Source organism: Nelusetta ayraudi, unplaced genomic scaffold (genome assembly GCF_046127955.1).
Source record: "Nelusetta ayraudi isolate G7.1 ecotype Tasmania unplaced genomic scaffold, CSIRO-AGI_Nayr_v1 ptg000008l, whole genome shotgun sequence".
Lineage (NCBI taxonomy): Eukaryota > Metazoa > Chordata > Actinopteri > Tetraodontiformes > Monacanthidae > Nelusetta > Nelusetta ayraudi.
In genome coordinates, this window is record NW_027466058.1 from 1001191 (window position 1) to 1016266 (window position 15076).

Here is a 15076-nt window from a genome sequence, read left to right on the forward strand (position 1 = left end):
CCGTGACTGACGGACGGGCGCGCGCCTGAGCGTGCGCACGAGCGCGCCGTTGGACCCGGCCGCCGCGCCCGCGAAAGGCCGCCCGGTGCCACTTTAGCGTCTCCGAAGGCGCAGAGCTGATTATGTTAATACGCGACATGATCGGTGGGCGTTTCCGACGTGTCGCGCAGCAGCTGGCGGCTTTCAGCTCTACGCCAAGACGGAGAGCGGCGAGCGCTCGGCGCCGACGCTTCTGCCAGCGACACGGTAAACACGGTCGGGCCGAGCGGGCGGCCGGCGGGCGAACCGGAGTCTCGGGCCTCATCGCCCGGAACAAATTGTGCCATTAAATTTAATTCAGATAAGCGGCGGCGGAAAGCCGCACTGGCAGTTTCGATGGTTCCTCATCATTTCTGGAATTAACTTGCAATGACCCGCAGAACCACAAAAGTGGAAGGTTGTGGACTTAAAGAGGCGCCGCAATAAAGAGTCGTTCCCAACTGGTGGAGTCTCAAGACGCACACTTTTTTTTCCTTATCATGGAGTCGCGACCCAGATAAATAAATAGACAAAAATAGAAATGACAAAAATAGAAAGAATACACAATGCCTTCATCCAGTCAAAATCATAATATGAGCAAAATTTAATATATATTAATCTAATATCTATCTAAATCTATATATTTTTAAATCCCTTTTTTAAAAACATGGTATAAAGTGACCTTCGTGGACGAACAGGCGACTCAAAACCCGCAAGACCCAGAGTGAAAAAGTTGCAAATTTCTCAACATCTCTTTGCCACACAGGAGTGATTGACGGCGCACTATTTACCGAACAGTGTCACAAGTTCAAGGGGTTCTTCAAGAGACTGGTGATGAAAAAAGAGAGAAGAAAATTAGTCAGACTCAATATGAAGCCAAACCTGAGTCACACTCTGCTTCTTTTTGAATCCGTCTGTGACTCGACAGTAGCTGTACGAGTCAGCGTTTAGCTTGCACCGCTTGCCAACCCTCTCCAAACAAAAATAACAATAATTTTCTGCCTTAAAGGTCCTGTATTATACCCATTTTTCGTCATCCGGGACTCCTGTGGAGCCAAATCGCACGACTAATGATGCAGAAAAACTCTGCCGGAAGCGGCGCATCCAGCCTCTCTGTTCACGGCCTCAAGTTCAGTGTAATGGTGGCAGCCTCCATTTCCCATTAATAGGGCCCAACTGAAACTGTTAGTTGTGGTTATTCGATGAGGTGAGATGTTGGACGATGTTGGACGAGAACATGTATGTTTGGTCGGATAAAAACCACCTCGTTTGAGCTGCGCTGGCCTCACAAAACAAGCGCTTCTCCTAAAATGGCTGCTGGTTCTCATGTGGTGAAGCCTCGGCAACATTTTTAAAAAGTCTGCAGAGGTGTTACGATGATAATCAGGTCGATTTGTGATGCAGAAAGTCGAGTAAAATCCAAACGGCTCATTAGAACGGTAACTCTTGCCCCTCTAGAAATGCATAAAATGTCATTTTTTTTTGCTCTTGGTGCGTTTGTTGGCACGGCACTAACACAAAAAAGACATAATAAAGAGCTGAAAAGGTCAGTTTTTGATAATAGGGCTTCTTATTGGAGGTTGCATATAATAAGCAGAGACAGATAGTTAAACATTTCCTATCAAATGCGTTTGACTCTCTGTATCTGCTGGGTGTAGATGAATCAATATCATCCCAACAACTCAATATTACAGTCAAAATGTATAAATATTGTGCTTCAAAAAAAAATTGGCTGCCCAGACATGTCTACGCTCATCCTGGTATTGATATTGATTTATGAGACACATTCCCCAGTAGGAGACGAGACAAGGCCACCACAAGTTTACTGTATCTCCCTCAAGCGGAGGCCATTTATTCCAGAGGATTCCGTCCCCCGCCTCCCTCTCCTGGCTCCTGTGACAGGTAAATCACACTCCTGTCTCCTCCACGTTCTGCTCAGCTGAGCTCTGGCCGTGTCACTGCTGTCAGATCAGAGCCGAGACGAGGCTGAGAGTCCGTTCTCCTCCTCTGGCGCGCAACCAGGCGGAAAAAACCTGGCCGTGTATCAATCAACCCTGCCGTTACCGTCCTACTGATACGGCCCGTATTTAGGGAGGCGTCTACCCCGAGGGAGAGGGTTGGGTGGGTGGAGGGAGTCGACTGGACGGATGATGAAGCGTGGGTGATGTTTCAAATGGATCTAAAGTGAGTGGAATTGATAATGTCAAAAGGAGGGAAAAATAAAAGGGCTTTGTTGAGTCTTAAGAGTTGAAAGAAGGATTTAAACATGATTAGTGTGATGTCAGTGGACCATATGGTCCTTATTGACATGTTGTGGAAGCCACTTTTTAATTTGACGTTCATTGATTAGCGAATTCTTTGCTCTCGCAGGTAAACAAAATAGATTAATTGATCTAGTTTTGACAGATTACTTGCGCCGGGTTTAACCCGAAGACAGCTGGGACCTCCAGTGACCCTGAGTGCAGGAGCAGCAGGTATAGGAGGTGAATGAATGACTAAATGAATTAAATCTGACCAATTCAATTCTTTAACTATTGTCTCTTCAAACAATGTGCCACTTTATCATGACTGGACGCACCACATGGAGCGACTCTAAATCTCTAGGGGTTTATTGACTGATCTTCCTTTGAATGAGCCCATAGAAAACAGTTTTTCTCAAGGGGTTAAAGCCCAATTAAGGAACAACTGAAAGATGACTGGATCAACGTCCTGTCAGTGACGATCTCAGCTGACCAATCACAAATTTTTCGTGCTACGTTAGCCGGCTAACCACACAGTGTGTTGCCACTGACGTGAAAGGGGAAGGAGGGGGGGAACTCTCATACAGAGCATGCAAATTGAACTGGCATGAAGGTGAAGGTGCCAGTCTGGATGAACACACAAACATGCACGTAAACATACACACACACACACACACACAAACACACAAGAGCACACACAGTTCTTCACAGGTATTTAGACAGTAACAAATTTGTCGAAACTCAGGTTATTTGTTTGGCAATGACAAATATAAGACACACACACACATGCACGCACGCACGCACGCACGCCTGTTGGCGCACTGGGGTTTGGGACTTGCAATTATTTATACAGTTTTTCGGAAGACACCCGGAATAAATTAGCATATTTTCAGTTGCTTATTGTCAATTCAAATGTAGCTGCATCATTTATCGACACGGCGGCTTTCACACAGTAGTCGCTGCTGCCGTCATGCGCGCCTCTCCTCCACGTCGCCGTGCCACCTCACCTTGTGCGGAGGATTAATCAGATACATGCACGTTATGCAAGTTCACTGCATTCATAATGACTGTTAGCTGTGCTATTTTATGATATGCTAATTGGCCACATTTTGCATGCAAAACAGTCACCAGTGGCATGCGCCTTTTGTAGGCAACCGGTAAAAATAAGCGACTTGTCGGAAGCGGGGAAAATGCATGAGAATTAATTCTTGGAAGACATTAAAAAAAAACAGCCTTTTGCGTCTCCCGCTCTCTCGGCAAGCAAGAATTTACAAAGTTCGAAAGCGCAAGTAACATCAACCGAGACTTCCCCAGATTTTAAGCAGGGGAGTTCCATCATTTCCAGCAACTGTGCAACTTCCAGTCCGGCGAGCAGAAGTGGAACCGCCCCTGTGACGACTACAAGGCTGTTCAAAGGTGCAGAAACTAACTGCGCAATTGAATGGTTTAATTTTATGCATAATCCACTTGAAAACTGACAATAATAGCAATGAATAGCCTCTGGTCTGTCGACGAACTTCCCTAAAAATGGGAAAATCGTGGTGCATCTCGAGGCCACATTGTTATTTACTCCTTTAAAAAAATCAGGTGAAACAAGGCCTCAGTTTCAGTTCAAGTTAAAGATTTCCAAACGTCCGTACATGGGACGTTTTATGATGTGTGCATCCACATATAGCAACTCCACAGTGGTGGACACACTGAAATATCTACATATTTCCCGTTTTTCATACAGGAACAAGCATTGGAATATTTTCACACTTCCTCAAAATGTACACACATAGACACGCAGACAGAATTTGAAAAACAAAATGAATTCTGTCAGTTTGTAATTTAAATTTTCATTTAAAATTTTAATCTAAAATGCCCCAAAATAACCTCTGATTTAACAAGTTTTTTTTTCATCTTTTCATGAATGTTTGTTTGATGAAAACATACAACCTTGTAACTAAAAGAAAAAATTGACTGGTTCTTAGAAAATACTCTGTGGGTAACAAAACCCTGCAATACTAAACTGCATTTATGGTCAAGGGAAGAAAAAAACCAAAAAAACATCCGCTTAAGATAGATAGGTAATTAAATGACTCATTGTTAATTCACAAAGGAGCAAATATTCCATCTTGCAGGCGCAGGCTGTCTTCGGGTAGGTTCACCAGTTGAAATGACAAACGTTGCCAGCAGCGCATTAAATCAGATGAAGCTCGCAGTTAATTAACAGTAATTCCCAAAGCACTCTAACTAAATGCTAAACTGAATCCCCGGGCCTGTCGCCTTTTGTTGCGAGATTTAGACTTTCTGTCAAAAAAAAAAAAAAAAAAAAACTCCACCACTTGTTTGTCTCAGCGTCGAATCGGGGCTGCGGAGCGCAAAATGAGGAGCAACTCATACAACAAGTTTAGGGTGAACCGAGCACATTTCATACAAGATTTTCCAGGCTTCAGCCGCGGCGACACTCAACCAAGACAGCAGCCGCAGAGTACTGCAGCTGTACATGCTGAAAAGAGGAAGAGCAGGTTGCTTTCAGTGACTCTGGGGAAAAAAAAGGTCTCCTTTCCTGTTTGGATTACTGTCCAATCAACGTCCTAGCAGCCATGACGAGGCAGAAAAAAAGGCAAATAGTGTGGGTAATGGGTTTGTTTTTTTTTAATGGCATCTGAACGGTTGATTGAGACATGATAAGAGTGTTGACTTGTTTTCAAAAGTGCCCGTGCTCGTGCCAAGCCAAGCAAAGCCAAACACGAGCAGCCGGAGAAGAGGGCAGATTGAACAGGACTACCAGAAAAGCGCAAACGCATCAAATCGCAGAGTGAGCGGCAGGAACTGAAAACCGGGCAGGGCGGGGAGTCGCACTGCAGACACAAACAATGCACAGATGCACAATCGGCTTCTGCAAACTCCCAACTACGGTAAATACTCTAAAAGGGAAGTAAAAGGGCTCACAGAGGAAGTCCAAACGTCAAGGTCTTATTTTTGCAAGATGTCTTTGAAATAAAAACTGAGAGCGCAAACAGCTTGATCAGCTGTGGAGCGGGTTGATGAGCAGTGGAGGACGAGAGGAAGGCCGGGTGACCTGCGAGGCCGCGATTCTGCTGATATGCACTGCGCCGTCGCGTGACATCATAATTTCACACTGCTGACTTATCGTCTGCCTGCTGACTTTCATCTCATCTCATTATTGTCTGAGGAGCTCATTTGTTATTGCAGGAGTTCACAAATGTCTGACGTATGAGGGAGTGTGTCGCCCGCCCGGCGGAGGCTTTCGCCCAGGACAAACCTCTCCCCACAGAGACTAATAAAGACACTTTGACTTTGAAAATATTCTTATCTGACTGTTCAGCTCGAATATCTAATCTGATTTCACCTTCAATTGTAGAACCTACCTAAATAAGCCCACAAGTGCAGGTCGACATTAATAGTTCATAAACTGCACCAAAGTAGAAATCTAGATTCAGATAAGCAGGCGGCTGCGGCTCCCGGCAGTCAGTGTGAAGAGGCCAAACAAACCCTGCAGACTTTCCAGGCGGCTGCTGAGCTTAAACTGGCCTAAAACTTCATGACAGCAGCTTTTCTCACTCACACATCTGACTTCCTACAGCATATAGTTCCCCGTATACACAAACACTACTTGAAGAGTTTTAGTTGCCAGTGGAGCAGCCTCACCTGAATCATTATCCAAAATCTATCAAGCGGCATATTTAGCCCTCTGTTTACAGCCTCCAGCATAAAAAAAAAAACATTCATTCAGTTTGATTCAGTTTGGGATTTCTGCAGCTTTGTTGCTCCATGCAAGCAAAAGACGCAAAGGGCAGCTTTCTCAATCCTGGGCTGCCTGACATGGGCGGCATTCCAAACTAATTGGAATAAACACGCAACACACAATGTAACGCAACACAATGCAACGCAACACAATGCAAAGCAACACAATGCAACGTAAAGGCAACGCTAATGGGCTAATGCTGCTACCACAGCTGCTGTTTATCTGTGGCGTTTGGTAAGCGCGTAAAGAGTCTTGTTACTGAGCACTACATTACTGGACTACATTGAGCCACTGATATTACACTGTATGACAGCGCACTTCTCAGCACACATTCGCTCACCCACTCAAGACATTAAGCACTGAGCACGAATGGAATCTGCCGTTTGTGAGCCGATACGCACCTGATTTCTGCTGCGGCGCAAAATTAAATCGCGCCACTTCCTTCATGCCTCCCGGAGTCTCTCAGCATTGCTAACTGTTGGCCCAACGAGACCATCAACCCAAACCTGTGAGTCAAATTAAGTCGAGTCACTCAAGAACTGAATCAACTTCCTGATTTGGTTACGAATTGATTTTCTGGTTTAGCAGCTTCACTGGAAAAGCACAGATGCGAGGGTGCTTTTTAGAAAAGTCTTGCTCCTGTGAACACGGAATGTGGAATTTGTTTACTCCATTAATCAACATTCATGACATTGTCCTACCCGCTACCGACCAGCTGCATCCACAAGCACCCTCACCTTGTTGTTACAGGGAATAATGAAAAACACAAACCTCTTAGACACTGAAGGTCAGGCTGGCCTGAAGTGGGCGTGCAATAAACACTAAAAGCTGCCATATCTTTACCTTTAATCTGACACTACTGTTAATTGCTTATGTAAAAACCCGACGCTCGCCTGAGTCACCAGGCTGTATAAAAGCTGCCTGGCGAACAGCTGCTTCTGTCACCTTAGGCGCGCACTCACACGCTCACACTTGGACAAACCGGCTCTTTAATGACTCTGATGTGGATTTTGGATTCCGTCCCTAAATGCTCGGCTCTCACACGTCCCGGTTTATTAACTGAGATTTTTGGCTGTAGTGTGACTGTGCCACTGCAGCACGATAGAAGATGCCACAATACGACGACGGCACATGTTTACACTGTGGTTCAGCCTCCATGCTAGAGGGGTTACAAAAGAAAGTTGTCGCTGTGGATTAGAGGCTTTTTTGTGCGCTTTGTGTGCTTCTTGGATATTATACCAAACTGGAGATTAGATCAAAGGCCCCATTTGCCACGCTTTGATTTTCCCAGAGCAAGTAAAGACATAAAGATATATACAGATGATCCATCCCTCTCCCTCACATGCTTCACTGCAGGTCGGCACACAACGATTTTTCTCTGCGACGTCTCTGGATTATTTGGGGCTGGCCATCCAGAAAACAAGGCAGAGATTTAAGATTTTGAGGTTTCAAGTCGTGGAGGAGCAGCGCTGCAGGATGTATGGGAGCGCTCGGGCTGTGGCGAGAGCTCATGATGCGATCACGACCGCACTGCGGGACACTGTGGGTGTTTTATGCTTCCCACGAATGTGTCGTCCTGTGGAGACGCAGCATAATATTCTGGGCCTGCCAAAACTTTGGGTTAAATGTTGAACGACCAACGTTTCAAGCGTTTTTGATCGTCATCTCAAGGGAAGCAGCCTCTCAAAATTAATCATCCTAAAACTGCCTCAAGAAGACAGATTCTTTAGCCCTCTGTTTGCAGCCAAAAAACATAATGCTCTGTTTAACCTGCCTGCTGGAAGTGATGCTTTATTTAACCGTCAACATGTTTGGTAGGAGACAAAAAGAAGGCGGCAGCAAGGTGGGATGGATCAGGGAGAGATGTCCGTAAGATAGCAGTGCCCTCCGTGACATCACAAAGGGGTTATTCCCATTGATAGACATTTGCTAATACCAGGATAATTGCTATTAAAGAGAACATCAGACCTTTAGGTATAAATTCAGAATATTTGGATTATTGACCTTCATCTAAAAGTAAAACCTTGAAGATTTCAGCCAAACATACGACATTTTCACGAGGCAACGTGTTAACGCTACTCTTCCACAGCCTCCACGTGATTTGTTGGCCGAGTCGGAGACCTTGGAAGGCCGCGGAGGCACTAATGACACCATCAACCACAGCCCAACACCGGCAGCACTGCCATCCCCAGCGTCCATTCCGCTGAGCTTGCATCGACCATACATCACCGCGCTCGCCGCCTCCGCCTCGGCTCTTTGATGTTGCGCATCTCAGTTTCACTGCACGCATCCAAAAGTGTGCGTGCCCTGTTGTAGAGGTCAGCTTCCGCTCTGCCAGGGATATCGATGTGAGCACCATCCTGTTGTCTCATAATAACCTCTTTTAAACTAGCGCCATTAGCCCCATGGTGGCGGTGGGGGGTCGGTGGGGTTTAATTCACAGGGCTGTGCATCATCTATAGGAGGAAGTCATTAGATTGGATCAATACTCTCCTCCACCCCCGCAGAGGCCAGCAGGGGACGGAGTCGCAGAGAGGGGCAGGATTGAGTTACAGGCCCGAGAGACGACACAATGATATTATGTTATTGCATTTAAGAGCAGCCAGACGCTAATGAAACAAGCGGTGGGGGACTTTCTACTACTTGTACTGCGGTACGGGACAGCGGCTCAGGGTTTGTGCTCTCCAACAAAAGGTGTCGCAGACTTTTAAAATGCAAGACGTGAAGCAAAGTAAGCATAGCGATAACACACCAGAAATGTGAGCAAGTTTTTGCGTCATTGACCGCCGTTTACAGAGTAATTTCACTGTTCACTGGCAAACTATTCGGCAAAACAAATTCTGATTGGCGCTGATGTTCAGTACTTTGTCTTACCGTGTCCATTAAAGACCAGCGGAGAATTGAAATTGTGTTTCCAGTCCCGGCAAATCGCACTTGTTCGTTAAATAGGAACAGAAATTAGCCAAGGCTGTTTTTTCATCAAACCAACCTGCGGTGTGCATTTCCACGTGACATCAGCAGGCGGTGGCGGCTACTTTTCAGAGCTGGTTCACCATCTGCTAATGAACACAAAGGAAGAAGTGCAGCACGCCGATGTGTCATCGTGCAGCCGGCTGAGTCGAGCAGGAAAAACTGTTGTGGCTGGTGGGCAGGCCTTTTTTTTTTTCCCTTTCTTCTCCCCCCCCCAAGATTGCTAGCTCAATATTCTACCTATTTTCACATCCTTATTTTTCATCGCTGCTCTCCAGTGGCGCAAGCCTGGCAAGGGTACTTATCAAAATAAAACTTTATAGATCTCCAGAAAGCAGCGGCACATTTGGCCCTGTGGCGAAAACACCAGGTTTGACTTTCCTGCAAGAACTGATGCTGTGTTGGACCTTTGCATGTTTGGAAGAGAACAGAAAATAAGGCCCTCTTAAAGTGGGGGAGGAAAGCTTGGGTTGTCTCTAATCTGTCAAAGGTACCAGTGACCTTTGTGACATCACACAGGGTCACTTTACCGATTAACGATTTCTGGGATGCTCACGGGCAACTGCTGGAGGCACAATACTGAGGCCAATAAAACTAGCTCTGTCTAAAATGTGACATTTAAAAACTGTTCAATACATACACTATATAATCCCAAGAGTGAAAATAACATTCTGACAAGATGGAAAATATGTTCCCCAGGAGTTTGGGTGAATAAGAGCGGCGGAATAATAACATCTATTTGCCGTATGCATCCTGCTGCGTTATGCTAATGCAATCCATGCAGATGACAAAAAATGAAAAAGCTGATGGCTTCCTGCTTTTGGCCATCAAATCATAAAGTTATTATTATTGTTATTGTTTCAGGTTTTAGTCGAGGTAGGGGGAAAAAAAACCCAAAAGAAACTGGTTACGCTCAGCCGGAGAGAGAGTGAGAGAGAGTGAGAGAACTAAAATATATAAACACATTCCGAAGCTATTCAGCAAGTCGAGCGGTTCCTTTTTTTTCCCCTTCCTTTTAGCCGTTCTTAAAGTGAATCTGATTGACTGCGCTATTCTATTGTGCCGTTCTGCTGCACAATGGCTGCTGTCAAAACCATCCCTTTGGCTTCATCATGTAAAATAACTGTGGGAGGCACATTTTAACATCGCGGGCCAATTGTGTCGGACAATGAGAGCATTTAATTGGCGAGAACGCCGCGATCGGAGCCCTCGGATACTTACGAGCGGCATTAGGGTCCGCCCCGCAATTACTTTGCTCGGAACCCCCCCCCCCCGTCTTCTGGAGACCGAGAGTGGCGGTTTATTTACGGGGGCTGCAGGCTCCTTCCACACTTTCGCTTTTTCATAAAATCTCCACCCCGTCAGTGGTCTGGCGACAGCTACAGGGCGTGTCCGGGGGGGAAAGGGGGGAGGGGGGGGGGGGGCTGGACCTCGCTGAGAGCTCACTGATGCCAGGAAAATCCTTCCTCGGTCAGAGGGCACCGAGCCTGCCTGCTGCAGCTGGCCACAGAGGAGGAAGAGGGCAGGAAGAGAGAGGAAAGCTGACAAACGGGAGCAGGCTGCCCAGTGACATGAAGGTTGTGTGCGTGTGTGTGCGCGCGTGCGTGTGCAAATGACAAGGCGACGCAAGTCTAACCTCTCCCCGAAAAGAATTTTGGCAGAGGAAAGAGTCAACAGCCAGCCAATGTTCCTCCATCACTCCCGTCATTACACAATCTCCCCAAACCAGCTTGTGAAGAAAACCTGACCTCCCATTGTTGTTTTTCTTTATCACTCTCACCCACTTCAACAAAGTCCGGATGCGGCCTCTTAATCACGGGCTCGGAAACAAGATTACACCTCCGACCGCTTGTTGCAAAGTCTGCGGCCGGGTGTCGCCATGCGGTGGAGACATGAGAACAGGGACGGTGCCCCCCACGTCGGGCAGATGGCGACAGGACAGTCGCCTTCTCGTGGCGACGAGACCTGGACGTTTCTCAGCACGGGCCGAGACGCCAAAAAAGCCATATCGCAGACAAACTCTGCAGGCTCCTGCCCCGCCGACACGCTGAGAGCTGCAGCACGGAGACGTGGTGTTACAACATGAGGACGCCTCTGACTCGGTGCCAGGGCTCGCCGCTGTGGAATGAGGATGACAGAGATTTAACCTCCCACTTGGAGCCTCTGCGCAGTAAAATAGAAACTGAAAGCCGCTACGGCTGCGCCCACGTTCTTCCCTGCTCGCAGAGCTTTGTGTGCCACCCTGTGAACACGTCCAGGGGACGGCACATTTAGCCCGTTGTTTGAAGCCACCCGCAAAATGTTTTTGCGTTTTTGGCTTGCTGCTTAATCCGAGGGCTTTGTCGTGGCTTCCCAGAGGCCAGAACAAGCAACCCCGCCTGGGAGTGGTCCCATTATGACATCAAAAAGGGCAGATTTTTAAGAACCCCCTCGATTCTTGACAGGACAGAGACGCGAGTCACTGCCAGGAGACAAAACTGAAGCAGATTTTTGCACAATATGGACCTTTTACGGCAAAAACGAAACAAAAAAAACCAGGAAGCTGGCCTGGAATCGAAAACCGAGGCACGAAGCAGGCGGTGGAGTGCGGCGACGCTCCAGAAAACTGATCCTGCGGCCACTGCAAGGCGGACAGTGTAACGCGAGAGCCAGTGTAACAATTAACTGATTAGTGGGTCCGCTGGCTGGCTGGCAGGGAAGGGCGAGAAGCAAACACTTTAATCCAAAAACGCTGAAACGTTCCTCAACAACGGAGCTGTTTAATCCGTACAGGCATGCAGTGCACTTGAGGTTTTTTTTTTTTTCTCCTTCCTTCTCCCAGATTCGTGCTGACAAAGGTGCACTCAGAGCTGCAGAACGTGTAGCTCGCACGCACGCACGCACGCACACAAACACACACAGGCTCGGAGACAAAGGGAGCTGCTGAGATCATACTTCCATCATGCCAACGTGACCATTAACGTCGTGATCAATATCGATCCGGTTTAACTCAGAAGAGGAAGAAGGAAAAATATACATTACTAGTGGCAGAATGCTCCGCGCGATGACAGGGTGCTGGAATGTTGGAAATAAAATTTCGTCTTACAGTCCGGGTTCAGGTCTCACACATTGCAACATACGTGTGGACTTAATCAAACCCGACGCCATAACTTCGTTGGGGGAAAGAAGAAGAAAAACCAGCAGACAAACAGCTGACATCGCCGCGATGCTATTTTCTCTCTGTCTCTCTTTCTCTCTCTCTATTCCTCTTATTTCTGCTGCACAGCGCACAAGCCCCTCATTTATCCCCACCTTGTTATCACACTGGGGACGTCCGCGGCGGCTGTGACACAAACAAACAAACAAACAAACAACGTCTGATGAATTTGCGTCCCCTCCCGTCTGTCTGTCCGTGCGCCCGTCGGTCGGTCGGTCGATCAGTTCGAGCGAGCGTCAGCTGCATCCGGTGTGATTTAGAGGCGGCGGACGCATTTACGAGAGGCGCCGCGCGGAGGAATGAATCCAGCAAACACATGCACAAAAAAAAGAAGCAACAAAATATAATAATATTTTAATAAAATAAAAAAGAATTGGAGAGAGGACACTCACCACCGCTGCGCTCGACACTGGACGACGACGACGACGAAGCCGTGTTTGTCAAATTGAGCAGCTGCGTGCGGCGATGGTGGTGCGTCACCGACTTCCGCGAGGGTAAAAAAAAAAAAAAATAGAAGAGGAGGAGGAGAGCGATGCAGGAGGAGTGTGGTTTAAAGCACAGGCGGCGCACTGGCTGACTGCCGCGCACTGGAGAGATGGTGAGGGAGAGAGAGAGAGGGGAGGGCGGAGGAGGAGTGGAGTGGAGTGGGTGATGGAGTTAATGGAGGTGGGGAGGGGGGCGGCTATCACCGCCGTGCGTCCGGATGATTTGAGGGTGAAGTAATTATTTGGTTCCGAAAGCCTCCCTCTCTGGCAAAACAGTTAGCTCATTAAAATGCGACAACAAGCCAATTAAAACGTGCCTCATGCGAGTCGCCGTCACATACAACAGCCGGTGGAGGAAATGGCAAAGTTTCAGCGTAAAAGTTCCTCCTTCCTATGGGATCACTTTTATCACAGAGTGGTGAGGTTTCCTCATTGTTTTTAATACATATGTTAAATTTTGCTTCTGTTTTTATTTCATCTATCACAAAAAGCTACAATATACAATTTTAAGATATGTTTTGTACGCAACCTCACCCACTCTTAACAATGTGTCTGCCAGTGAGCACCCCAGAAATGACAAAAGTGCGTCCTCTTGGGAGAGTGTGCGCAAAAAAAAAAAAAAAAAAATGCTGCTGATGTCACAAAGGGCACTGGCACCACTCCAGGGTGAGTGACACCAGGCCCCAACCACCAACACGTCCCCCTTGGAAGGACTAACAACGGAACAGTTCGTTTTAGCAGGAAGCTAAATTGGAGCATCTCTACTGGAGGCTGTAAACATAGGGCTAAATATGTTGTTGTTTTGCGCAATGACTGCGTGTGGCTGCGTCTCGGGTTTTGGGGATGAAAAATAAAACTCTAACGTGGAGATAACGCAAGACCTTTACATTTGTAGGCCTGTGCTTTTAGGTTTGCCCTGTTTGTCTCTGAGTCATTCTGCAGGAAACCATTAACAGTCCTTGGCTTCTTCCTGCAGTGTGCTGACAATACGTGTCCTCTTTCAGGTCCACATAGATGGTTTTTGTAACCTGACGCGAACCACACATGCAAGTAGAAAACCTTAACATCCATCCGTTCATCCATCCATCCATCCATCCATGTTCAATACCCGCTTGTTTGTGAACTCAGGGTCATGTGGGTCTGCTGGGGCCTCTCCCAGCAGACCCACATGGGTGAAAGCAGGGTGACACCCTGGAAAAGTCAACAGTTCGTCAATTTAGAATTTCCAATTCACCTCACGGGCATGTTTTTGGACTGTGGGAGGAAGCGAGAGAAGCTGGAGAGAACCCATGCAGACACAGGAAGAAACTGCAAACTCCACACAGAAAGGCCCCAGGCTGGGAATCGAACCCACGACCTTACTGCTTTGAGGCGCTGACCACTGCGCCACCGTGTCGCCAGGCTTTAACATGTCAGAAAAATATATATTTTTCTATCTATTAGACTGATTTGGAAGCAACCAAACGTTTATTCATCACCCACTCGAAGGAACCAAGAGCAGCAGATGAAGAGAAGAAAGTTCGAGCCTGGCCGATGGTTCGTCCTTTCAAGACTGTGGACACTCTGAAGTGAACTGGACGATGAACTGTAACTCTTCAGCGAGAGGGAGGAGACGTCTCCCTCCGCCGACTCAAACCTGTCATTGTGTTGCGGCGCTCATTGCTTATGCGGGGGCTGGCGCTCCGTCGTCCTCGCGGGACAAACGGCTCCTCTATGCTCCGGCACACGGACAAAGTGGGCGCCGTCGCAAACTCTGCCAGAGTGTCGCGCATGTTGTCCCCTGCGACAGAGCGGCGCAGGCTGGCCCGCCGTGTGGCGTGCAGAGATTAGGATGCATCTGAAGGAGGAGGGCTGGGAGGAGTACGTAGGGGAGGGGCGCTACAGAGCTGTCGCGGAGACGGCCTTTTTTTTTTTTTTTTTTTTTTTTTTTTTAACGACGCACACAAAAAAGAGGCAGACTCACAAATCAGAAGACTGATGATAACCTGAGCGTTTTGCCGTTGCACTGGCTCACTCGTTGTTTTGCTCCGGCTGATGACTAACGTCGTCGACGTGACGTAACGACGTGAGTTGTTGGGAGGGAGCGCAGACAGGTACGAGGATGTCTTCATCCCAGCGAGTGGTGAGGGTGAGTCTTCGAGGACGTGGGAGTGGAGCCCAGGGTGTCTCGGTTTGATGGTTTTTCCTGGTGTGTTTGTGTTCTTCCTCCTTCCTCTGCTGGCAGAGAGGGAATTACAAAAACAAAAACAAAAAAAAACAACCAACAACAATCTGCTAGACTGGTTTGGTGTGCCAGTGTTCCGGAGTCCTCTGGTGTTGTGCACACATGACTCAGCACAAGAATGTGATCACACGCAGGCGGGCCTTTAACAAAGGTCCAACATTATGATTATTATTATTATTATTATTATTA

General features: G+C 47.4%; 1 protein-coding gene across 7 annotated transcripts in view; it reads right to left on the reverse strand.

Moving 5' to 3' along the window:
• Nucleotides 1–12733, reverse strand: part of marchf8 (membrane-associated ring finger (C3HC4) 8) — a 66691-nt gene extending 53958 nt beyond the window's left edge. For 2 of the 7 annotated variants that reach the window (XM_076018531.1, XM_076018530.1), the window contains exon 1: nt 9002–9023. Coding sequence is in view for 1 of the 7 variants with exons in the window: in XM_076018533.1 (XP_075874648.1) it covers nt 11999–12000 (2 nt within the window). In the remaining 6 variants the exon portion in view is untranslated. Of the gene's footprint in view, nt 1–6413; nt 6519–6783; nt 6934–9001; nt 9024–11998; nt 12191–12570 lie in introns of those variants that run through there. The other 5 variants (XM_076018535.1, XM_076018534.1, XM_076018536.1 and 2 more) reach the window with 5 other exon arrangements.
• Nucleotides 12734–15076: the final 2343 nt, after the last annotated feature.